At 38.3% G+C, this 27,026-nt stretch overlaps 1 protein-coding gene and 1 pseudogene across 1 annotated transcript in view; one reads left to right on the top strand and one right to left on the bottom strand.

Moving 5' to 3' along the window:
* Window positions 1–27,026, top strand: part of EFHC2 (EF-hand domain containing 2) — a 168,573-nt gene that overhangs the window by 25,935 nt on the left and 115,612 nt on the right. The window contains exon 2 of the mRNA XM_075539326.1: window positions 18,474–18,624. Within this exon, the coding sequence (XP_075395441.1) occupies window positions 18,474–18,624 (151 nt within the window). The remainder of the gene's footprint in view (window positions 1–18,473; window positions 18,625–27,026) is intronic.
* On the bottom strand, window positions 11,549–12,047 carry LOC142434672 (fatty acid-binding protein 5 pseudogene; annotated as a pseudogene).

Below are 27,026 nucleotides of genomic sequence, written 5' to 3'. Positions count from 1 at the left end.
TTGGGTCAGGCGCAGCCCAATCCTCAAAGGAATAGCTTTGCTTTTCATCACCTGAAAGAGGTCTTGTGTAGCAGACTTACCCAAGGCAATGTGTTGTTGATCTCTTGACTGCGGCTTCCATTAACATTGATTGTGGACAAGCAAGACCAGATCTTTGACAACTTCATTCGTTCTCCATTCATCACATCGCCTATTGGTCCAACAGTGAGGATTCTGGTTTTCTTTACAATTAGTTGTAATCCATACTGAAAGCTGCAATCTTTGATCTGCATCAGCAAAGTACTTCAAATCTCTCTTCCTTTTAGCAAACAAGTTTGTGTCATCTGTATATTACAGGTTGCTAATAAACATTCCTCTAGTTCCAATGCCACATTTTTCTTCATATAATCCTGCTTCTGATGATTTCCTCAGCAACACAGATTGAATAAATTTGGTGAGAGGATAGAACCCGGACCTACACATTTCCTGGTTTTGCACAACTGCGTCTTGATCCATGCGTAAGCTCTGTGTTAGTACAATGAAGTATTCTGGGTTTCTTATTCTACTCAAGACTATCCATAGTTTGCTTTGAGCCACACAGTAGAATGCCTTTTTATAGTCAATAAAACACCCATAGACATCTTTCTGGTTTTCTCCACTGTCACCCAAGATCCATCTGACATCAGTAATGATATCCCTCGTTCCCTATGGCAGCTCCCTGTCAATGTAATACTGAAACTGTTGCATGATCTTCAGTAATATTTTACTTGCATGTGGTAGTATTGATATTGTTCTATAACTTGCTCATTCTGTTGCATCCCTTAACTTGGAATGGGTACAAATATGGATTTCTCCCAGACAATTAGCCAGATAGCTGTCTTCCAAATTTCTTGTCATAGATGAATAAATGCTTTCAGCATTTCAATTCTAGTGATACGGTTTGAGTAGACACACACACACACATATGTGTATGTGTATACACAGAATATACAACTTTGTGTGTAGAAATATCCACAACCATACCAATATATGCATGTGGATATACTTCTGTGTGACTTCCCTCACCTATTTAGCACACATGCTTACCAATGTACTTATTCACAAATGATTGTTTGTTATTGCTCTTGTTACAGGAATGTATATGTTACAGCATTTACTGCAGTTGCCCTGTAGTCTTATGTCCCTTTCATTTTCTTCCTTCTCCTTTGTCATGTTGTCCTGACTTTCCATCCATTGTGTATTGCCTTTCTCCTCACCATAATTAGAACTGGTGTACTATCTAGTTAGTGTTTCGCCCTTCTACCTCCTCCCACCTATATATTTTTTTCCTTTTTAGAAACAGTTTTATTCACACTTCATTGACATATCATACAATTCAATAGTTCAACCATATCAAGAATCTTTACCACAATCAATTTTAGAACATTTTCTTTTTCCCTGTGTTCATTGTTATTCATGTATTTTTTTTCTATTTTGTCGAGAATATACACAAAACAATTTACCAATTCAACAGGTTCTATATGTATATTTTGGTGTCATTGATTATGTGATTATGTTATTCTTGTTGTACAACCACTATTGTTGTACCTCTCCAATAGATTGCCCCACCATTAAAATGAACTCAATGCCCCTTAAGCCAGCGGTTCTCAACCTGTGAGTTGCGACCCCTTTGGGAGTCGAACGACCCTTTCATAGGGATTGCCCAATTCATAACAGTAGCAAAATTAGTTATGAAGTAGCAACAAAAATAATTTTATGCTTAGGGTGGTCATCACAAAATGCGGGACCGTATGAAAGGGTTGTGGCATTAGGAAGTTTGAGAACCAGAGCCTTAAGCAAAAACTACCTCCTTTACCATAGGTGGCCATGGGTCCAGTTGGGTTTCTTCTTTTGTTAAAAATCATTTTCTTGATATCATATTCACATATCATACACTTCCACAGTTAAACTGCTTCTAAAGAGAGTTGCATATACATGTCACAATCAGATCTAATACTCCTTTCCTGATAAACTTTTGCATCGGTTATTGTCTCTATGCATTCACTCCTATGCTTCCTAAACTGGGAGACCTAACAGAAACAATACAAAACAAAACAGAAAGAAGGAAACAATAATATAAAGAGAAAAATAAAGAGTAAGAAAGAGAGATTAAAAACACCAATACTATTTAAAAAGCCAAAGAAGGAATTTCTTTCTTGGTACAATTGAGAAATATTTGAACATAGAGCAAATTCAAGTTGGGTCAGGAAGTCAACTGATTAAGTATCATATTATTCCATGGTTCAACTCACAGTCAAGTTTACAATAATCTCTGTCTGACAGCAAAGCTGTTCCAGTCCCTCACCTCTGACTAGAAGATCTGCCAGAGGCCCAATCTGACCAGACACCCTGCGCATGGATTTTGGGTTCCCATCATCTTCCATAGACTTCTACAAATCCGGTGTTTAAAATTTAAGCTTGATACCTTTCCCTTCATCATATGTGGATTTTGTTATTGTCATCTTTGTATCATACAGGCCAATGTGCTTCTTCTGTCGATTTTATGGGCTCCACACTCCTATGACTGCTTGTTTGATATTATTCCAGTTGCTATCTGGGCACCATCTGCTTTCTTCACCACACTTACTGTATCACCCTTATTTTCAGCGATCTCTTCGCAGGGCCACATTATAAGAACTGACTGTTCTTGGACTAGGGCTAGAATCACGTGGGAGCCCAGAATCCATCTGCTTGTCCCCGAGTTATGAATGACTCTCATTTACTTTGACGGTCATATTATGACAAAATCAATAAACAAAACCAGATCAACAACAACAAAAATTAAAACAGACAAACAAAAACCTAATAAAAACTCAAAAGAAACCAAAAATAAAAACATTGCCAATCATCCCTTTAGAATATAAGGCAATCCCTTAATATTTTTCTTACTGCTGCAGTTTTCAAAATCATACTAGTCCCTTCATAATATTCCATTGAGTATATAGGTATGCCATGCATAATTAATCACACTGTTCTCTTTTTGATAGCTCCTCAGGTCCCCTCACCCTACTTTTTTTCATAATAAAAAGTAATACTAAAAAGAACATATTTACATATATAAGGTTTTCCATGTTTTGTTTCTTTTGGCTATGTGCCTAGAAAATAGAGTTCCGGAGGGGAGTGTAGAAATTTAAAAATGGCTCCATAGAGTTCCACATTGTTTCTCAGGATAATTGCGCTAATTTAAAATCATCTGTGATGAGGAATCCTGCCAGGTCCATTGCACTGTTAAATAGCCCCCTCTAATTTAACAGAAGAAACTAACAAATAGCTTGGTATTTTAATTTGTACATATCTGATAATTTCTGAGTGAAAATTTTATTTTTGACACTTGTGAATTTAGTGCATTCTCTTTTGTATATTCTCTAAAATGTGTCAAATTCCATAAATATTAATATTTTATCACATTTCTGAAATATTTAATTACTAATATTTATTCATATTTTAACATTGATACTATAACTTGTTTTTGAAGTTAAATATTAATTTCTTTCTCTTGCATCATCACATAATTTTTATTAGGTGAAGGCTTAAAGAACAGGTCGTCAGTTTTACATTCAATTATTTGTGAACATTTTGTTTCAACTCATCCATTTCATTCCCCTCAATGTACCATTTCTTATCCTACTTCCTACTTATGTTCCTTGTTTACAGTCCTTCTTTCCTAACCCTCTGAACGTTGTCCTTGAGTAAAAGCACTTTTGACTTCAAATGGTTCATGCATGAATATGAATTCAGTTCCAGATCTAAAATGTACCTAAGGGGTCCTAAGGCCTGAAGGCTCCTTCAGTCTCTATCCACCCAGTAAGCCTGGTCTCTTTTCTAATTTGAGTTCTGTTCCACATTTTTTGTCTCACTCTATTCGAATCTTCTAATGGGATCCTTTCGGACCAGTTGGTGGTGGTAACCGAGCACTGTCTAGTTCTGATTTCGGGGTTGTGGAGACTGCTGTTTGTGTAATTAGTCCATTATACTAATTGTTTCAAAATATCTTTTGATTTTGATCAGTCTTCTTTCTGCTGGACAGGGAGAGACCAAAAATGGCATCTTAAAAGGCTGCTCATGAGATATTAAAACTACAGTCTCCACTCAACAAAGTAAGGTGTAAAACATTGGCTTGGGGAACTATGTTATGCCAATTGACCTTAGTGTCCCTGAGACTATGGTGGTGAACCCACAGAGGTTTTAGTTACGTCTACAAAGTTTTCATAACTTTTCCCACTGTATGCTCTACCAGAGTCATGGATATACGTATGTGTAGCAGAGCTAAACTTACATTTACAAATATCCTCTGTCAAACCTATATATATTTGTAAGCATACCGCAAGTGTTTGTTACCACACCTGCTTGCTCTTTTAGTCCTTCGAATGCTTTTAATAGCTATTTAGCACTTATTTTGGAGGGGAGCAGGAGGAGGTAGTGAAATGGATTTACATGTCACATTTAAGGTCATAATTCGGCTGATATGTATTTGGGATTATAATTTATTTCAGTTGGAGATATATATTGATACTTTTCAAGCTTAACACTCTTTTGCTTATTGATATAAACCTTTCATCAAGTATATTGGAGAGTTATAACTTCATCATTACTCATAATTAACATAATTATCTTTAATAGTGTGACCAGTTTATCACCTGGACTTTCAATTACTTTTGTCAAAGTCTCTACAAAACAATATTAAAATAGCCAATTGAAATACTTTTATTTTAGGCTGTTCATTTAGAATATACTTCATCTCTTTTTTAAAAAAACTTAATTTTAAAAGATTCACTGACATATAGTGTACATATCAAACATTTCACTAGTTCAATCACATTCATAAAAGTTGTGCAGCCTTCACCACTATCAATTCCAAGATATGTTTTCTTCCTTATACTTAATTTGTCAGCTCCCCATTTCTGCCAACCTCCCCTCCCCTATGAAGCTATTAATCCCATTGTTGTCGCTATAGATTTACCTATTCTGTGTTTCATATACAGAAAAATATATAAAATCAAAACAAACCACAAATGGCCCAACAACAATGACAGAATTAAACAGAAACACCTAAACTGAAAACAAAGCAGGAAATATTAAAAACTAGAGCAATTAAACATTGGATCAAGAGGAAGAGTGAATGACAAGGTGTCACATTTTGGCCTAACTACAGCTGCAGTTTTCTATTCGACAGTGGACTCTGTCTGATAAGAAGGCCTTCCCCATCTCTGGTCCATATTCAGACCATAATCACCAGAGGCTTAATCTGAATGTGGGACCCTGCACATGGAGTTTGGGCTTTCACTGTCATCCATAACCTTCTTCAAACCAGGCGTTCAAACTTTAAGCTCTAATATCATTCCACTCTGGGTGTGGTTTTATTCTTTCCAATCCCTGGATCACAGAGGCTGGTGTGCTTCTTCCGTGTGGACTTAGCTGACACCTCACTTAGATGGCTGTTTGTCGAAAGCCAAGCTTAAGACTCCAGACACTGGTCTTTTCTGATCGCTGGGAGCCTCATCTCTTCTAATTGAGCTCTTGTCTATCTTCCAGTAAATATTTTTAGATTCTTATCCAGGTCACTGCGTTTTTATTACAATAATTTAAAAGTTTTTGGCAGATTATTTTTAATTGTGGACATGCTTCCACCACTCTTTACTGTGTTTTCTAGAAGATAATTTTTAATATATAAGAATTTTTTCCTTTTATTTATCCTTAGTTTTCTTTCAGCCTTTGCCTATACCATTATATTGTATGACTACAATGATATTTTTGCTTTTTCTTGCTAATAGTTTTACTTCATACCTCTTTAAAATTGTTCAGAATCTCTAACAATAGTATTATAATAATGATGATACAGGGATTTTACTTTTTTCGAACAATAGTTATATAATTCAACCGGATGTTAGAGTTGGTTTTTTTGTTTTGTTTTGTTTTGTTTAACAGTAGATGCATCTCATCTTAAGAAATCACCTGCGGTCCTGTTTTCAAATGCATGTAGTAGGAAAGGATATACTGAAATCTTTATATATTTGCTCATATTCCTAACCTGGAATTGTGTTTTGCATTTATGAGGAAATACTGCTTTGCGTAGAGGTGGACTCTAACTGTTAGGGACTATTGAACTTTTTTGACTGGGATTTAGTAAGGACCTGTTCTCTCTTAATCACAAATGGTGATTTTGTTCTTCTCAGCCTGAGCTTGCACATTGTAACCACCTGGTGAGCTTCAGAAGCTACTAATGCCTTCTAGGGAGAGTCCGATTTGATTGGTTTAGGCCGCGTGGCAGGTTTTAAGACTTGCACAGATTGAGTCTATTGTGCAGCCAGAAAGAGCAAGCCATTGTTCCATAGTTTATCTATTTTATAGTTTCCTTATCAGGTCTTGCAATTTAGTTTTACAATTTACCATATTTTTTGGTATTCTGGGGAGTTGCGTAATGTGGGAATTTTATTTTCCTTGAAAATTTGAATGAATCCATTAGTAATTTCTCCCAGTTGGAGCCTTCTTGGGCAATTCTTTAGTAATCTTTTTCATTTCCTTCTTGGCTATAAGCTTATTCACTGTGTTTTGATAGTTTATATTTCTTACAGAAAAATCATTTATTTAGTTCTGATTTTAAATGTTTTTCATAGAATTTCCACTATTTCTTACAATAATTACATTTTTATCTCAGTTTATTCTATGTCAAGCACTCTCTCATTTCTGATTTTATATTCTTGATTAGCTTTTCATAAATTCTGTCTTATTTGTTAAAAGTACTCTTGTATTTCGTTGTTGCAGTTGTTTTATTTTGTCAAAGTCATCTATTTGTGCTTGTATTCTGTTTGCTTTCTATTTGTTTTCCTTATGACAATTTTTGCTCTTTAAAAATTTAGTGTTAAACCTATTGCTCTGTGGTTCTCAACCCTGGCTGCATTTCAGAATTACCTGGGAAGTTTTAAAGATATACTAATTGACCTCTCCACAATCCTCACACATTGAAATTTAATTTATGTAGGAATGGGGCAGGTGGACATTGGGCCCTCCCTTCTACCAGCAGGGGCTCCCCTCCTCCTTGCCTCCAGCAGTTCATTCACAAATGCTGATAGTCTGAGTGCCCACCTCATAAGACTGGGGTGAGAATTAAACAAACCAATCGATGACACGTGGGGAGTTACTGGCCTGGGGTGTTCTGATTTCTGAGTGTCCTGAACTCTCCATCTTTAAGGTCAACAGAGTAGAGCACCAACTTGTGCTTAGGGAATTCTGTTTCTTCCCAAATGCCAAGCTGCAGGCCCAGGGCTTGACTAAAAATGGATCAATTAATTAATTAACATTATATATGTGACCTGGTGGCACTCAGGGTTAAGCTTTGGACTGCTTATTGCAAAGTTGGTTGTTAAAACTTACCAGCTGCTCCAAGTGAGAAAGATGAGGTTGGCTTCTCCCCAAAAGATTTGACATCTTAGAAACCCTATACATAGGATCTCTATATGTCAGGATGGACTTGACGCTAGTGGAGTTTTTTGTTTGTGTGTTTAATGTGCAACCACAAGGAGCCCAGTGGATTACAAGGTAGACTGCTAACAGAAAGGTTAGCCGGTCAAATCCACTGTTGCTCAGTAGGAGAAAGATCAGTCTATCTGTTCTCCTAAAGATTGATATTTAGAAGTCTTAGGGAGCGGTTCTTGCTACTGTATCCTAGAGGGACAGAGATTGTAGTCTCTGTCCCTGTAGGATAGACACAGGTTGTCATTTCTTTGACGACAATGAGTTTGTTTGGGCTTGTAATGTGCAGCCAAAGCTTTGAATTGTGGAATTTGCATATTTCTGCCCTCTTTCAAACTTCAAATTCTCTTATGTAATCATTTACATAGACTGAATACAGATTGTCTTCATCGATCGTATGGGTTCGTACTGTTAAATTTAAATCTTATGAAGTGCTGTACTTATTTTGTGTATTTAAACTTATTTTTGGCAAATCAATGATTAGGAGTGACAATTTTGTTTGCAATGGCATTATATATTTCTAGCGTCAGGACATTTATTATGTGACTCTAACTTTTATAATTTTTGTTTCCAAATTAATTAGAATTTCTTTGTGAATTAGCATATGAGATGAATTTCTAGAAACATACCATTGTCATGCATAAAGGAGGCATCTGTGTATTCAAAACAAAATATGTTACCATTTATTTCCTTGATTCTAAAATCCCATTTTTCATGAGAGGAACCATTGATTTAATTACAGTCTTTCAGGAAAAAAAAACAACACCATATTAAGCATACGCACATTTTTATATTCTATGAATTATCCCAAGGACCCCTGGTGGTGCAGTGGTTAAAGCACTTGGCTGCTACACAAAAGGTCGGTGGCAATCTGCTTCTGTAAGGTTCACAGTCCTGAGAAACCTATAAGCCAGTTCTACCCTGTCCTACAGGGCCCACTGTAAGTCAGGAATCTACACAAAAACAATGGTTTTGTTTTAAAAGGGCATTCTGTTGTAATTTTGCTCTGTGGTGTGGATAATATAATGCATTTATCTTTACCTTTATGTATGCTTGTCATACAATGGCGTGTAAACCTTTTAATTTAGGCTTATGATATCAACCTCCTTATAAGACATTGAACCTTATTGAATACTATTGTTGTCCTTCATTTGTTTTCCTCCATACCTAGGTTTCAAAACACAATTTACTGGGGTTGTGTAGCTATGCAGGGTAAACAGCTTCTCTTGAAATTTATCTTTACATTTTTTTCTTTATTATCTTGAAAGTCACATAACATAAAATTAACCACTTTGAAGTGGTTATTTTGTACATTCACAATGTGCAACCACCACTTCTATTTAATTTCATAGCATTTCAACACAGCTGTAAGGTTTGACACTTAGACTTTTTTGTTCCTGAGTAATAGTCTTGATGACTCATGCGTTGGTCACACCAACCTCCCCATCTTTAAAAATTCTTTGATTTATTCTGAGACTAGACTTTTGCATGCACCTTTTTACAGTGAACTGCCTGGTCTGTGACAGACAACCTAAACAGGTGTTACATCAGACCAGAGTAATTTTAAGTTAAAATTAGAGATCCAAATAAATGGTAAAATCCAGCCATTTGGAGATAATGCAAAGCAAATAACTTGATTGATGTGAAAATTGCATTCACTTCTTCCCCACAATGCTAAATTCTCACATACATTAAGTTCCCACCACTTGCTAGAACTCAATTCTGTCTGCTTCGAGTTTCTTTTGGCTTTAATGAGAAGATCTGATTCCAGTAATACTGTCATTAAAACAATTCCTTTATAATGAAGAAATAACATGTGTATTAGTGCCAGTTGATTTCAGATTTTATCTTCTCTAGTCTAGGATTCAAACTGCAAGTACTTGGGAAACAGGAAGATTACCTTATGTAGGACCAGTGGAGGCCTGTGGGAACTGCCAAGTATACATCTGCCAAATGACATTTATATTTATTCTTCGAGGAAATTACAGTCAGTTAGATCCTCAAGAACCTTCTTTATCTAGTGTCTGCTTAACTTATCATAAATCTTGATAAAACCTCATGTAATAATTACGTTTCTATGAATTTTCATTTCTTATAGTTTTTATGTTAGGTCATTTTCTCAGGTACACCAAATTCTATTGCATTTATGTCTATCTATGTGAGATTGTCTTTAATATATTGGGTATCTTTCCTCTCATCTTTTTCTTTGGTACCTTTTACAATTTCCTCTCTCTTTCTTTTCAATTTTTCCATATCTATTCCTCGCTGTTTGTTCTGAAGCTTTCATGCTGGAGTTGGACAATCCTGCATTCCCAGTACTCCAGAATATGAACTATCCATCTCTGTTATAAATATAGGTAAGCCCAGTCTAAAATAACATGTCTTCTCTTTTCTCTTTTCCTCATTTAGCATACTTTCTTCTCTCTCAACATTTCATTTGTTTAAAAGATATTTCTTCATGATATGCCAAATGACTGTTGTCAACAGACCTATGGAAGTTTGAAATTTGGTCATTCACAAATTTTACCAGTTATGTTAGGTGCCATCAAATGAGTTCTGACTCTCATTCACTCTGTGCACCACACAACGAAACACTGTTTGAGTCTAATTGTGAGGATTTTTGTTTCCTTTACATTACGTTGTCTGCAGTCCTTCATCTTCATCAGCAAGTGCTTCAAGTCGTCTGCATTTTTGGTGGTGTTTCTCATCTAGTCCAGCGTCTCTGATTATTTGCTCAGCATACAGATGAATAAGTCTGCTGAGAGGATACAACCCTGATACACACCATTCTTGACTTTAAACCATGCATTCCTCCATTTAAAGGGCTGCCTGTTGATCCTTGTACAGATTCTTCATAAGCACAATGAAGTGTTCTATAATTCACATTCTTCTCAAAGTTATGCATTGTTTGTTCTGATCCACACAGTCGGATGCCTTTGCACAGTTGATAAAACACAAGTAAACTTCTTTTGTGGTATTCTATGCTTTGAGCTAAGATCCACCTGATGTCAGCACTAATATCCCTTGTACCTCGACTTTTTCTGAATATGGTCTGAATTTCTGACAGCTCCCTGTTGATGTGATGCTGCAACCTGTGTTGAATGATCCTCAGCAAAATTTTGCTTGCATGTTAAATTAGTTTTATTGTTCAATAATTTCCACCATCTTTAAGGTCTCCTTTCTTTGGAATCAGTCCAAATATGGATCTCTTCAGACAAGTAGCTGTCTTCCACATTTCTTGGCATAGGTGACTGAGTATTTCCAGTGCTTTATCAGCTTAATGAAACATTTCCATTGGTATTTTGTCAGTTCCTGGTGCCTTATTTATTATCACAAACACATTCATTTGTTAATCAAAGGGATGATCCTAATCAAATCAACACTTTGAAATAGTTGTATGTAAAATGTGTGTGATATACCATTGTGAATGATGGTGAGTGCAGAGTGGAGACCCAAAGCCCATCTGTAGGCAACTGGACATCCTCTTACAGAAGAGTCATGGGGAGATGAGCCAGTCAGGGTGCAATATAGCACTGAGGAAACATACAACTTTCCTCTAGTTCTTTAATGCTTCCTGCCCCCACCCCACTATCGTGATCCCAATTCTACCTTACAAATCCAGCTAGACCAGAGCATGTACAGGGGTACAGATAAGATGTAGAAACACAGGGAATCCAGGACACATAAACCTCTCAGGACCAATAATGAGAGTAGCAATACCAGGAGGGTAAGGGGAAGGTGGGGGAGAAAGGGAGAACCGATCAGAATTATCTACGTATAATCTCCTCCCTGAGGGACAGACGACAGAAAAGTGGGTGAAAGGAGGCATTGGGCAGTGTAAGACATGAACAAAAATTATAAATTCTCAAGGGTGAGGGAGGGAGATAGGGCAAAAATGAGGGATCAGGTAGAAAGAAAATGTTTTAAGAATGATGATGGCAACAAATGTACAAATGTGCTTGACGCAATGGATGTATGTATGGATTGTGATAAGAATTGTATGAGACCCCAATTAAATGATTTTTTTAAATGTGTATGATAAGAGCAATTGAATATAAAATCACAAAACAAAAAGCAATACAGAGATTTTGCCCATTGAACTGAGCTTGTTCATTCTCACAGCTAATCCTTGTCCAAATGATGATAGAATTTTTACTCTACTTTTTTCATAGGTCCGAGTACAGGTGACATTGTTCATAACACATTCCATCGCTAATTTTCCACCTTCCAATTTTCTTCTTATTATGCTCTCCTTCCCATCCCACTCCTAGATTGGACCCAAACACCATCTGTAAAGTTGCAGACAGTCTGCGTTTTCTGCCATCAGCTGTAGTTTCTTCCAACTTGTCTCCCAGTTTACAAGAAAACTGTGTAGTTTCCAAAGTGCTCTCCGTTTCCACGATGAGGTTTGTGCCATCAGGAGAGATTGCACAGTCAGGCTGGACCATTGCACGCATTTTTCACTGAGCCATTCCTACTCCTAGTTCCTTCATGTTCGCATCAAAGTCTTTGCTGTCTACCGCGTGCCATCTTCCTACGAGCTGCTGAATGGTGGCCATGGCGGGTGAGCTCAAGTGGGCATGAAGATAAGGCAGAGGAAATTTTTGCCTGGCGGGAGAATGTAGTATGTGGTGCTGGAGCCTTATTTTTTGCTAATGCCTTTAATGCAACTTGGGTTTCTTCCTTGAATACCATCAGCTCTTGATCATATGCTACCTATTGAAACGGGCGGATGTCAACTAGTTCTTTTGGTGTAGTGACCTGTATTCCTTCCATTTTCTTTTGATGCTTCCTGCATCGTTCAATGTTTTGTCCATAAAATCATTCAATTTTGCAACCCAGGAGTTCATTTTTCTTCCGTTCTTTCAGCTTGAGAAATGCTGAGTGTGTGTGTTATTTTGGAGTTTCTAACTCAAGGTCTTTGCGCATATCATTATAATATTGTGTCTACTCGTGCTGTCTTTTGAAATTTTCAGTTCAGCTTTTACTTCATCATTTCTTCTATTTGCCTTAACTACTCTATAAGTAGGAGTACATTTCAGAGTCTCTTCTGACACTACCTTTCCCTTTTCTTTCTTTCCTGTCTTTTTAATAACCTTTTTTTCCTTGTATGATGCTCTTGATGTTATCCCTCAGGTTTTCCATCATTAGTTTTATGTATGTCAAATCTATTTGAGCTTTTCTTGAGATTCAGGTGGGAGAGACTCAAGGTCAAACGTTGACTTTTATGGATTTGTTTTAATTTTCTTCAGCTTCCAACTGAACTTATGTATGAGCAATTGATGGTCTGTTTCACAATCAGGTCTTGGTCTAGTTTTAGCAGCTCATAATGAACTTCTTCATCATCTCTTCCCAAAGATGTAGTCAACTTGATTTCTGTGAATTCCACCTCAAGAAGTCCATGGATGTAGTTGAGTTTTTCACTTATTTGTACCAACACTGTTCAGTCTTTAAAGGTGGTGGTGGTGAGCTATGCATATTCTTTACACACTCTGTTACTCAGTTACAAAGAGCAAAGTCTCAGCTCAAAATAGTCCAGTGGACGATGAACCATGTAAACACTGGCCTTCAAGACTTTGAGACAAGAACTATGTGGTTCCTCACTACCACTACCAACTGCTCTGAAAGAGACTCACCTTTTAACAGGTTCTAGTTAGAGTGGGAGAAAAATGTGAAACAAAATTCAAAATGATAAGAGAGACCAGGCTTACTGGTTGGATAGAACCTGGTGGAATCCCTTAGTCACCTTCAGGTCTGGAACTCAACCCCTTCTTCAGCCAAGCAACAGACAGGTCAAAAGGGGGAACAATGCTATTTAGGTAAATATACACTCCTTAGAATAACCTGCCATTTGAGATAAAAAAGGCAGCATTTATCCAAGAGAAAGGTTTAGAAGGTTAAGAAAACTAAGAGTTAAGAAAGAAGCAGGAATAAGGCAGTGGCCAGGCAACCCAGTTTTGAGAAAGCCCTCAGTGTCCCAAGTCCACAGGGATTTAGCAGCATTCTCCCCACAGCCAAGATACCCAAAAGGAAAGGGGGGAGGTGAAGGAGGAGATCAGAGAAGTAGCTAGCGAAACCTGTGCCTGTGAAAGTGGTGACAGAGAGACAAAAGAGGCAAAGGATTAATCTTCAGACAAAAAAAGTGGGAAGGGAGAACCTATCTCGGAGATCTATGTGTAACCTCCTCTCTGGGAGATTGTCAAGGGGGAGGTGGGTGAGGGGAGACGCCGGGGAGTGTAAGATAAGATATAATAATTATTTATAAACTATCAAGGGACCAGGGGTGGGATCGGGGAGGGAGGGGGATGGGGGGAAAAAAGGGAAAACGAGCTAATTCCAGGAACCCAAGTGGAAGGTGAATTATGAGAGTGACGAGTGCAACGAATGTATAAGGGTGCTTTGCTCATGTGATGTATGTACAGATTGTGATAAGAGCCTTATGAGCCCCAATAAAAAGATTTAAAAAAAAGTGGGAACAAAGGAAAAAAGGGGAGCAAAGGAAAAATAGGTTGAAGTAGCTAACCAAGAAACTAAATAAGATTTACCTGCTGAAAAAGGAGAAATGAAAAATGAGGAGAGTCTAGCCTCTGATGAGGCAGGAGAAAAAGAAGCCAAGTTTGATGGTTTATCTACCATGTCTTATCAGTAGGCCCTGTTATCCCCCTTCTTGTACAATACAGGGGCGTATTTTAATCAACTATTTTGTAAATGCAAGTTTTTTTAGTAGTTCTAGAAACATTTGTAAGAAGGAAGAAATCCCACTCTATCCCATTTTTTAAACGTGTAAATATTTTACAGCCGCGAAATCATTTACTGGTTGTTTATTTTTTGGTACAACCAGGAAATAGTGCGATGTTGATTTGTGGGAAGATTTGGCTGTCTTGGGTGTCACCAAAACTTTCCATGCGATTGGGTGGGGGCTGTAGTTTTTGTATGCCTAATACAAAACATACTTAATGGAAATTTGGAGTCACTGTCATGCAGATTTCCTGATAACTTTGTTATTTGCTGTGAAACTTTGTTATGGACTGTGAAGTGTTGAACATTTGCATGTGTAGTGTGTGTGACAGTAAATTGTGAGTTAGTGGGACTTAAGATGTAGCAACTTATCAACATTTGAACATAATGGTACTTGATATTCTCTTAAAAAAATTTTTGCCTCCAAATTTAAAGCTGGAAAGTCACTGGAATTTAGATACAAATTGTATCTTCATACCATTTTAGTATTTGGGTATACTCATTAATAATTTTGTATAAATTGTTTATGATGTCTCTGTACTGATCTCAAAACAACCAATAAAATGCTAGCTACAAAGGGGAAAAAAAGAAGAAGCAGGAATAGAAATGTGAAACACAGGAAGGAAGTGAGATAAGTAATTCTGCATTGTGGGGATTGCATTTAAAGCCATGAAACAAAATGTGCTTGTATTGTTGATTGGAAAACAACATTGTATTGTTGATTGGAAAATTTTCTCTGTAAAGCTTCATGCAATTCACATTTTAAGAAGTTGAAAAATAAATTTTTAAAAGTCTCAGATATTGAATACTGTCCATATAGAGCATGCAGTACAGTGCTAGCTCTCTGTCCTTTTAGGCAGGGGCTTAGGCGGCGTCTCTCCTTTTCTCTTGTCTCTGCTTATTTATTTTATTATCAAGATATCATTCATATAACATAAAATTTACCACTTTAAAGTGCACAATTTAGTAACTGACATGTCTTCTTTATTGAGGTCAAAATCATCTAACATAAAATTAGCCATTAACCATTTAAAAGTGTACAATTTATTGGCATTTAGTACATTCATAATGTTGTGCAGCCATTACCACTATCTAATTGGGAGACATTTTTATTACCCCAAAGGAAATCACCCATCCTCACTCACAGCTCTTCTACAGCATCTCACACTGGTGTTCCCTCAATACAAATATGACAACATTCTTATAGTGAGGGTTAGCCAACCTTCTGACTGGAATCAGGCCAGATGAATTCCCTAAGCAGCTAAACAGTACCATTTTCGAATCAAGCCCAAGCAGTCAGTTTGAAGGGTAAGGATTACTGAGCACATCAGATTCTTAAGGTGGTACCTGGGTGGTACATAGGGTTAATGGACATGGCTACTATGATCATTTTTTAGATCATTTTATTGGGGGCTCTTGCAACTCTTGTTACAATCCATACATCAATTGTATCCGACGTATTAGTACATATATTGCCATCGTTCTTTTCTAGACATTTACTTTCTATTGAGTCATTGGGATCAAGTCCTCTTCCCCAACCCCCCCCCCATGCTCATGGTCCTTTGATAGATTTTAGATTGCTATTATTTTCATATCTCATACCAACCGCTGTCTCCCTTCCCCTCTGGTTTCTGTTGTTCTTCCCCCTGGATAGGGGGTGTGTGGTTATGTGCCATTCATTGAGATTGGTAACCCCTACTTCCCCACCTTTCCCCCTTCCCCCTACCCTTTTGGTATCATTATTCCCATTCCTGTTCCTGGGTTCCGGATGTCCTGAGTTTTATCTCTTGCCTCTACCTATGTACATAGATGATTAGGTTTTGTGTTAAGTTAGCTGGGCCAGGATTCTCAGTAGTTTGATGGTTGAGGCTGCCCACATGATGTGATCTATCATAATGTGATCAATTCTATGAAGGAATCTCCTGGGAGCAGCCAAGCAATTGTGGGATGATTAAGGTGGTGTGCAACCCCTTACTAAGGTCAAGTAGGCTCCGGCCTACTTGATATATGAGTTAAGTAGACAATGTGAAGAGATTCTTTGCTTTTTTGGCTAGGTCTGGATCTGGTATACGTTCCATAGACCTCAGGTTCTTGGAACTCAAATAAATGACCTTGCCTATGCTGAGAACCATCAGTGGCCCGCCATCCCACCCACCATCTGGCCCTTGGACTTTACATATATTTGACTCTGCAGCCACAAGCCTGGCCTGCTGACATTCACCAGCCCATGGTCTTCCTGTTTTGTTTTCCTGCTTCTTGGTTTGTCAGTCCTGAAAGCTACACAAGTCAGAACAAGCCTCCAGCTTAACCTCTGACCCATGGACTTGAAACAAACTGGACTTACCAACTTCCACAACTGTCTGAGCCATGTCCTTGAATAGATCTCTCTCTCATACACCTTCCTCTCTTCCCCCATCCCTCACTTTTCCCTACACACACACACACACAAACACACACACACTGCTTCCCTAGAGGACCTAGGCTAACAAAATTGGTACTGTGAATGAATCTAGAGAAACAATATCATAAGGATGAGTTTTCTCAATTGATTTGCAAGTCTGATTAAGCCTGTAAAGTTGGAGGTTCTTATTTGTACAGGGATGTCTCAGAACAAAGGCCTGTGGTCTACTTCTGAAAAAAAAAAAGTCATTGAAAGCCCTATTGAGCATAGTTTTTCTCTTGTACACATGAGCTTACCATGAATCAAAATTGATTCTATAGCAATTGGTTTTAAGGACAGTATTTATAATAGATTCATGGATCTTGAGTATAGTCTTTTCTCCATCTAAAACTCATTTCTACCATCTCTTATGGTAATTGACAGTGATTCTCGTGTTGATCAGATAAGACTAGGGAGACATTTTGTTAACAACCTCTGACATAGGGGGTTATGATAGAAATGTGTTAAATAACCCTAGAGTGTCTGTGTATTCTTAATTAGGGTAACTGATCACCACTAGAGAGTAGATTACAGTTAGCAACCCGGCTCAAGTATACCATATTGTCCACTTTGAATAACATCCTATGTACAACCAACTTTTGGAATTTCAACAGTAAAGAGTGATTGAAAGGCAAAGAGGATATTGGAACCAGTTTGAAAGGTAGAGAGCCTGTACCTTGGGGTAAGCTTGCAATAGAAGCTTCCCCTCAGTTGTCCTTAATCCCCACCTTCTCACTGTGTGAACAGGTCACTGTGATGAGAGTGACACCAACAGTTCACAATACATGCCGTTCATACAACATGGCACCTAAACCTAAAGTAGTGACTTTAACTGTTCCTCAACCAAAGATACAGAAGCCCATTTCAACGTGGAAGAAAAATGAGTGGCCTGTGTATTTACTCAGGAAGAAGTTTTCCAAAGTGTTTAAGGAAGTTTTAAGATATTTTTTCACTATATCTGATTTTTTTCCCTTGCTTAAATTTCATCTTATTTACCTCCCACCCCAACCCCCAACCCTCAGCTCCTATGCTCAGTGTAAGGGAAGATGGGGTCTAGTATTGAGGTAGGTTCTTTGAGCTTCCTAAAGAAGTATACAGCAGGATCTCCAGTGCATTGGGAGAATTTTAGGTCTGCCTCTGAACTGCCTCAAGGAAAACAATCGGCAGGATCAGGAATCAGCCTAATTTTACCCCAGAACCAAGATATATTTGTGTTAGTTTTAGTGGGAGAAAAATAATAACAAAACTTATATTCATCTTGTAAGAACATTTTATCTCTACAATGCATACATGTAAAGTCTCACTGTGAAATTCCAAAGGCACACGATTTCAGTTAATGACAGAGGTGAATAATGGATTTAATGTTCTGATCTACATTTCTTATTCTAATCAGATAACTCTGGTGGTCCTGTGGGTTAGAATGCTAACCACCAGGTCAGTGGTTCAAATCCACCAGCTCCTCTGTGGGAGAAAGAAGAAGCTGTCTCCTCTCAAAGTTGTACAGTCTCAGAAACTCTATATAGGACTGCCAGGAGTCAGGAGCGAATCAATGGCAGTGTGTTAATCAGACAGTGATAAGTATTTGAAATCATCTTTATATACTGTAAGTTAGATCGTGTGTCCATCCTTTTAGCTTATATGTAGAAGGTCTTGCAAAAATACCCTTTACTTTTTCCTTTACATTCCAAATAATTACACATGCAATAGCCTTATTGATTTTTTAATAATTTCACATGCAATAGCCTTATTGATTACGCTGTCTGGATTTTCTTTCATATTTTGGTTTTTCTAATTGTGATTCTAACAGGTATTATCTTTTGATGCATATGTGGAGGATGAAGTGCCTCAAAAAACTGAAGAGGACTATAGAATAAGACAGTATAAAATCTACTTCTACCTTGAAGATGACACAATTCAAGTGAATGAACCAGAGTTGAAAAACAGTGGATTGCCTCAAGGTCTGTATTTAAAGGAGAGTTATGGTTCTTCCACTTCCAACTTCTTCCATTTTAGACTCTTCTGCTTTTTCGAAGGTCTTAGGATACTGTTTAGGTGCTTAATTTTTTGATAGTGATGAATATCAACATGCCATTCAGTTGTAGTTAGAAGTCACTAGGTGGGGCAAACGAGTAAGCACTGAACTACTAACCCAAAGTTTGGCTGATCAAACCCTCCCGGAGGAGCCTAGGAAGATAGGCCTGGTGATCTGCTCCCCAATGGTCACAAACTTGAAAACCCTACAGAACAGTTGTGTTTTGCCCATATGGGGTCACCATGAGTCAGAAAGAATCAATTTGATGACAACTAACAAAAACAAGATTATAACTATTGGATGGTTTATTAGCATTCCATCCACTGCACCTCAACCCTGGCTGTTACTCTCACTCCTCTGTGGAAGACTTGGATGCCTTCAGGGGCTGCTCCTCTACTGTGGGCAATGCTTCCTGGGTCTTCAAACAGTTTGATCTCTTTACTATGGCGAGACCGTTTCCTTCACAGCACCTACAGCATGAAGACCTACGGGAAAAGGACCTTTTCCTCTGCTGCTTTCAGATCGCTATTTCTCTCTTCCTTATTGTATTATTTTCCATCTGCTTAAACCACCCTTTTGTCATCCTCATCCCAGTCAATTACAGGCCTGGATGGCACTTCCGCAAAGGCTCATGGCTCCATCATCTTTCACTATACAGCACGTCCACCAAGGATAAACACGGACTCTGTTGTGGTCACCAGAAAAGCTAATGCGATCTTAGGCAGATACCATGGAACATGACACTTTGTTTTATTTATGTGGTGGGTCCTTCCCTTGAGTGTTATGCTGAATTCTGAAAACCTTCAGGTTAGAGCAGTGGTTCTCAACCTTTCTAATGCCACAACCCTTGAATACAGTTCCTCATATTGCGGTCAGCCTCCCAACCATAAAATGATTTTTGTTGCTACTTCATCACTGTAATTTTGCTACTGCTATGAATTGGGTAACCCTTGTGAAATGGTCTTTCAATTTCCAAAGGGGTCGTGACCCACAGGTTGAGAACTGCAGGGTTAGAGCAACCAGAATGGGCAAAAGATTGCAATTTTTTCATGTGAGAGGATTAATAATGAAAAGGGATATTTGCCTCTAAGTGGAAGACCTCAGGCATGCCTGATAAGTGTTTTCAAGACTCTTAAGAGATCTCTTGTGGAGGAGGGTTGACCTTGTTTTCTGTAATCTGAAGTCCAGGTAACCCAGGTGTCAGCATTCAGGTCCATAAGATGAAGAACTTTCTAGCAGAGAGCTCCAAGGAGTTGGAGTGGATAGCCCTGGGCAGATGTGGAATTAGAGACATAGAAGAAGGAGTCATGCATTAGGTCATCGGTGTATGCATGGTACAGGAAAAGGGTTGGATGGGGGTACGGGGTAAAAGGGCCAATAAAGGGTGGTTTATCACTGGAAGCTTGGTCGATGTATATGAAGAAAGCCATGTGTTTGTTTGGTGACTGGTGTACGTGACATTTCTGGACCCTTTGTTCCCTGAGGAACTGTAATGCTTGTTTTTTTGTTTGTGCTTTTCATCATCTTTTGAAGCATGGCCAACTCCAGGAGATCCGTCTCTGAGTTTGCCCTCTCTCTCTACACTCTTCGCTCTGTTTACACTTTCCATGAGTGTGAACTCACCAACCCAGTTCTTCGCTCTGCTAGCAAAACCCATCCTGAATCTTCCCCTCCTAACCCAAGCTACCCTCATCTCAAGACTAGAAAAATGGAATAGTTGCTAACCGGTCTCGCTGGTTCCATTCTTGCTTCTCAAACAATCTATTCTTGACAGAGCAGTCAGAGTGTCGTGTGGGATATTTTCTTGGTGCATTGGTCACTAACACCCAGGTTCTCCCAGAGGCCATGGGACTGAAATGTTCTAATCATATTATTCATTAACACAAGTTAAAATGTGCATGAAAAACAAGGAAGGAGATGGGTGGTTTCACACACTTGGGTCCTAGCTGGTGGAAGGCCTGCATGGCCTTAGTCCTGGAGGATGCAATGGCCCTGCCTCTATCTGCTGCATCAGCCTCCCCACGGATGGTGTGGTTATGAGACCAGAGTTGAGGTTCAAAGAAGGAGGACCAGAGTCAAAAAGTTTCCTGGGCTAATGGCACACGCTGGCACTGTCAGAGAAATTCAGACACAGGTTTACCTGGCCGTGGCTATAGCTTGTCAATAAGTCTGCTAACCAGATAGGAGTTCTGTTTTTATTTATTCCACAGGGAACACCTGGGGCCAGAATGGGCGCCACCACCATTGAATGGCTGGCTGAGTTCATCTCATGAATATTTACTAATGAATACGAGTACTCATATATTTAGTATGTCATGAATATTTAGAGCCCAGGTGCACCACATACATTTAATATCTACTGAATATTAAGTTTCTTGGCCCTGCTATCTTTCTGTGTTTAACTCTGCAACCTGTTGTTGTTGTATATAACATTGAATCCATTTTGACTCATAGAAACCCTATAAAACTGGCTAGTATTGATCCCAAAGGGTTTCCAGGACTATAAATCTTATGGAAGTATACTCTGTTATATCTTTTCCCTGTGGATCAGCTGGTGGACTTGAACTTATGACTTTTCAGTTAATAGTTAAGTGGTTAACCACTGCACCACTAGAGATCTTTTGACATGCATCAAACACAAATCCACTATGATTGCCAGAAAGTTCTTTCCTTTAACTGAATTTTGGCCCTTTGGTCTCATGTCCTACAGATTATGGAAAAGATTACCTCGCGATTTCTGGAAGGGGCATTGGTAACATTGTGTGATAGGTTAACTGCAAGGTTGGAGGCTCAAACCCACCAGCTGTCCCATGGGAGGAAGATGAGTCTGTCTGTGCCTGTGAACACTTAACAGCCTTGGAAGCTTTTTTAGGGTCACTATGAATTAGAATTGACTTTATGGCTATACTTTTTTTGTTTTGGTTTTGGTATGTTTTTTAAGGAGTCCAGTGTGGGAAGAGCAGGGTTAAAGGGAGACAATGTCAAGGAGTCCAGGAAAGAAAAGACTGTTTGGAAACTGGTTGTGGTAGCAATTGTACCATACTGCTTGATGTGATTGAACTATGGAAGGATATATGTATTAACTCCCAATTAATAATAAATTAACATAAATATAGAAACTATTGCTCTGATATATTCCTTAACTAATCTTTGCTTATTTTTTTCTTTAAATTTTTTTTCTTTTTTATTCCACTATAACAACTTTGTATTAATTATGGATGGGAAATGACAGAACATCTCGAATCTACTTTAGTGATTTGCTTTAAGCTTTATTATTACTATGTTTTGAGTGAAAACTCATATTTCTGGCTCTTGTCTAGTGAAACTTAGTGAACTATCCAGGAGGAAGTATGAAGTGCAACCTATATGAATCTCTTGGAAAGACTTTAACTAAGACTTTACAGTTTGCTCAGTTTCTTGATTTCCAGTCTCACATAGCAGGTTTCAAAGGAAAATTTAAGAATATCGTATTTGTGTGAGAAGGAGTGCTATTTGTAGATACTCGAGGGAAGTGGGAATACTTCAGCAAAAGACAATTCCAAAGGCTCTCCTGCAAGCTTCAGAATTTCAGATTCACTCAAATTGGTCAGGGCATGTCTACACAGCTCAAGGGATTTGTGTAGAATACACAGTTATCATGACAGTTAACAAACTTGAATTTGTCAGTAGAGCAGAGATACCTGGAGGACTCTAACAAATCGTGTGCAAAGCAACAGAAATAACCAAATTTTCATCAAGCTTTGTTTAAAGCAAAATGAGTCTCTCTTGAAATCCTTAATATGAAGATATTTTCTGGGCAAATTTGTTGCGTAGTGGTTACATGTTGGGCTGCTAACCACAAGGTTAGCCGTTTGAAACCACCAGCTGCTCCCTGGGAGAAAGTTGAGGCTTTCTACTCCCATGGAGAGTTACACCGGAGCAGTTTGTTCCCGTCAAATAGGAGCCCCATGAGTTGGAATCAGCTCCATGACAATGAGTTTGGTTTGGAGTTTTTATTTGGTTAGGGAGTATTTTGGAAAACAATTTAAATGCCTTCTTCAGGCTTTCCTAAATTAAATTGATGAGGGGTGGGGGGAGAAAGAAGGCAGCCAGTGGCTCAGACCGTAGCGGGATGAGGTTGCTGATATTTCCTTCACGTGTGTCTTCCTGAGCCTACTTTACATGCACTTTTGAGCCTGGGAAGAGGCTGGGGGTGACATTTAGATGTTGGGCACTAATGGTGTTCCAGTTACTGCCACAGGACTTCAGTTTATTTATTTGTTTTCAAATGAACTGGGAGTTCAGATGTTTCTGTTTCTTTTGGACTTGATACTTCAGAAATTAGTCTAACTGAATGATTTCTGTCCCTCCTTTTTGTTGCTTCTCACATCAAGATTTTAAGGTTGGGAGAATTTGGAATAATCTAGGAACAAAAGAAGTATCTCTTATCATAGTGCTAAAAGAGTCACACGGTCACACATAGCTTCTAATCAGAATGACATAGTTTAATATTTAAGAATGCTTATTGGTAGAGACCTTGGTATAAGTAGGAGCCTTGGTGGTGCTGTGGTTAAAGCGCTCAACTGTGAACCAAAAGTTTGACAAACTGAACCCTCCAAATGGTCCACAGGAGAAAAATGTGGCAGTCTGCTTCTATAGCGATTATAGTGTAGGAAACACCGTGGATGGTTCTACACTGCACTACTGACTCACTAGGAGTTGGTATGGAATACATGGCAGTGGGTTTGTGTGTGTGTATACATATATATATACATATGGAGATAGATAAATATAGATGTAGATATTTATGTCATTGTCACACTTCAAGGCTTGTTTTCATTTCTTCCCAGGGCATTTCCATCTTTTTGGCTAGATATATTTATAGATGTTATTTCTGTTCTGTTAACATGTAGTTATAACAATGCTAACATCAAGCTAAGTAATAGCCTTAATTCTGGAATTGTCTGACAGAATAATTGTTGATAAAAATTGCCAAGTCAAAACTGATCTATGCTAATGAAAGGGTAGAAATAAGGAAAATGTCACGATATTTTGGTTTGTTCAGAATGTTCTAATCCATCCCTCAAATTTCCAATTCTGTGGTCTGGTGTCAAGAACCAGCTTCTAGATAATTCTTAGTTCATCTTTGGTTAAGAACACAGATACGCATTAATGACTTGTTTTGATCCCTCAGTATGGTAGTATTTCTTATACTTTAAAAGAGTATTCAGAAATGATGAATCAAATGTAATCACAAAAAAAGAGTCATTCACTCACCCAAGAATCATATATGCACTGTATGGTGTAATTGTTAGTGGCCGGTGAGTTGGTTCGAACTCATAGTGACCCTGTGTATAACACTATATTGGTACTAGGTACTAGAGCTATAAAGTGAAGAAAGAGTGAAAGAGGGACTCCAGTTAACTTTGAATTTTAGATAAATAACAAATAAGTGTTAGTATAGCTATGTCCCAAATATTGCATGACACATTCTTATACTAATTTTTTTCATAAAAATGCAAATATATCCTACAGGTTAGGTTATGAAACCCTAGTAATCCTAGGTGGTGGGTATTGGCAAGGGACCTGCCATTAAATACAGCAGCTTAGATTCTAAGAGTAGAGGTAATCCACGCAGCTGTGTGCAATGAGTAAGGAGTATGTATTTGGGAAGAAAGACAGGAGGGAAGGACCGAGAGAGGAAAGAAGGGAGGATAAATAATGTAGACTGTGCCATAATACAATGACATGGTCGTACACGGTATCACAAGAGTGGAGGAAAAGCCTGTATCTACTGCACAAGGAGGCATCTGAGTGGTACTTTGAATGTATGCCCAGATTAAAATGGGAAAGAGAGACAGAAATTAAAAGGAACAGCATGAGTCTAAGAAGGGAGCGTTATAGGGTGAGCTGTTGGAGGATATTTGAGAAACAGAACCTGGCATTTGTAAGGAAACTACTCAAGCAATTGTAATACAAAGGACATTTGAGCACTCAAGATTCTATCACTTTGGTGCTTATCAGTGGTTAAATGGAAGACACACGGGGCTATTGTTTCTTCTTCTTATAATCAGAACTGTGAATTTTGTAACCATTGGCTACAAAACAGGTGGCAGGTTATGGGGTGGGGTGTGGAGGGGGAGAGGGCAGGCTGTTCTTATGAAACCCAAACTCCAAAGAGGATGTGATGATGTTTGATAACAATAAAAATTCAATAGTCATTTTAGTGAAAGCATAATAGTGACTACAAGAGAAAGGAGCGTGCCAATCATCACTGGACACAGTTAAGGGTCTTTATGCTTTAGGGTACATATGTAGACATGATGGCAAGTGGTAATTCCAACTGTATATTCAGTCACCTGGAAATACCTGTCTCTATAGAGTGACACAAAGATGGATGGACACAGTGGCTGCAACAATGGACTCAAGCATGGGAACGTTTGTGAGGTTGGTGTAGGACCAGGAAGTGTTTCATTCTGCTAAACTTAGGGGCACGATTGGTCAGTACCCACTCAGTGGCACCCAACAACAGCAATAACAACAACATACAGAATTTCCCTTAGGTCTGCATTGTTACTGGAATGAAATTAGCATACTCAAAATTAAGATGTAGAGAGTGTAATCTTAATTCTAGAAGGTGTATTTCTACAAACTAAATTTAGTGGTATGAGCAAAGATCTAAGGCTAGTCCCAACTGACTGAAATGAAAACACATTAAACATGAATGGATATACTGTCACTTTGATCTGAACCATAGGGAAATGTTAGAAAGTTAAAGCTTTCAGATTATAATCGGATGGCAGTGCTTTTAAAAAGACAGATGTAAAACAGGCAGATGAAGAAAAGGAGGAGTTTTAAAGGAGGCCTGGGATGGCTGGGCCTCTGTCCAAATGGTCTTTATGGGACAGTTAAAAAGATAAACATCTGAAAATTTAAAGGACAGATATGATGCTTTGCTGTTGTTGTTTTATTTTTAACATTTTTATTTATATACCTTGATGATCTCAGATGCTCTTTAGTATGTGCCAAAGACATAGCATCCTGCCCATTTCTGTGCTATTCTAGAACAAACTCCTGCCATTTATCATGGAACACTAAGCATGTAAATACCAATAAATACATATTTTAATACTGAAAGGACACAGTTAAGAGATCTTACAAATATATTTTTGAACTCTGTCATATGCAATTATTCATTTTAAATGTTTACAAATTAATTTTCCTATTAAAATATGCCAACTTTAGATTTGCTATTCAGATCTCCCTCTTTAAGTGTTAGATCTTACTTCTCTTTCCAACCCATGAATAGCTGAGACTCATTTCTCTTACCACAGAGAACTTCCACGGCCTCTTCTGAGACCCTGCTAGTAAGAAAAGTGTGGGACTAAGCTAAGACAAAGGAGCTCTAATGGCACTATAGGCTGGGCATTGGGCCGCTAAACACAAGGCTGGTGGTTCAAACCTACCAGGCTCTCCACAGGAGAAAATGAGGCTGTTTATTCCAGTAAAAATTTACAGTCTTAGGAACCCACGATGGGGTTGTTCAGAAAGAGTGTGAGGCAGGACGTGATCTGTGCGGACTTTGGGCAGGAAGATGGTTTCTATGGGGCTGACCCTGGAAGGGAGATCATTGCAGTTTTCAAGTAAGCTCTACCTGGGAAATTTACTGTTAGAGAAAAAACAGGCTGTTTTTCCCTTTTATAAGAGGATATCCATCATCTTTATCTACTTTTCCTGGTGGTTGGCAGCTTTTCTACTCCTATCCTCTTTTGCCTCTGACCCTCTCTTTTCATATTCACTTAAGTCATTTGTGGCCACGGTACAGTGAGAGAGGCAGTTAAGTGGAAACTGTAGAAAGTAGGCAATTTAGTTAAGAGTCTGAAAACACAGATTCACGATCTATTTCTCCATTTACTAGGGTGTGGCTTTGGGAACATATGTCACTTATCCACTCTGAACACTGGATTTCTCATTCATAGATGGAGTATTTTTATCACATGCATTACTTGTCACAGGCGATTATTGAGGACTAAATGAGAAAATGCATATGAGAGCATATGCTAGGTTAAGATGATGATTATCATCATTATTTAAAAGCCCAGTGGGTCAGCCAGTCCCCGCCCATCCCCCCAGGCAAATGTAGGATTCCTATTAAAATCTTACTTAAACAGAAATCACCACTAAGTTGCTTACTTGAGTTTTTATAATGAAAAACAAATGCAAGTTGGATGAGATTTCTGAAGAGGTCCCTGGCTGTTGAATAGATCTTCTATATTTTAAAAATTGCCACACTATAAGCATTTTTAAAGAGGTCTATAATGATTCCTGAAAATACCTGAAATGGCCTTC

The sequence above is a fragment of the Tenrec ecaudatus genome, chromosome X, assembly GCF_050624435.1.
Source record: "Tenrec ecaudatus isolate mTenEca1 chromosome X, mTenEca1.hap1, whole genome shotgun sequence".
Lineage (NCBI taxonomy): Eukaryota > Metazoa > Chordata > Mammalia > Afrosoricida > Tenrecidae > Tenrec > Tenrec ecaudatus.
The sequence above is the reverse complement of the archived record's forward strand: the minus strand, read 5'-3'. Positions and strand labels throughout refer to the sequence as shown.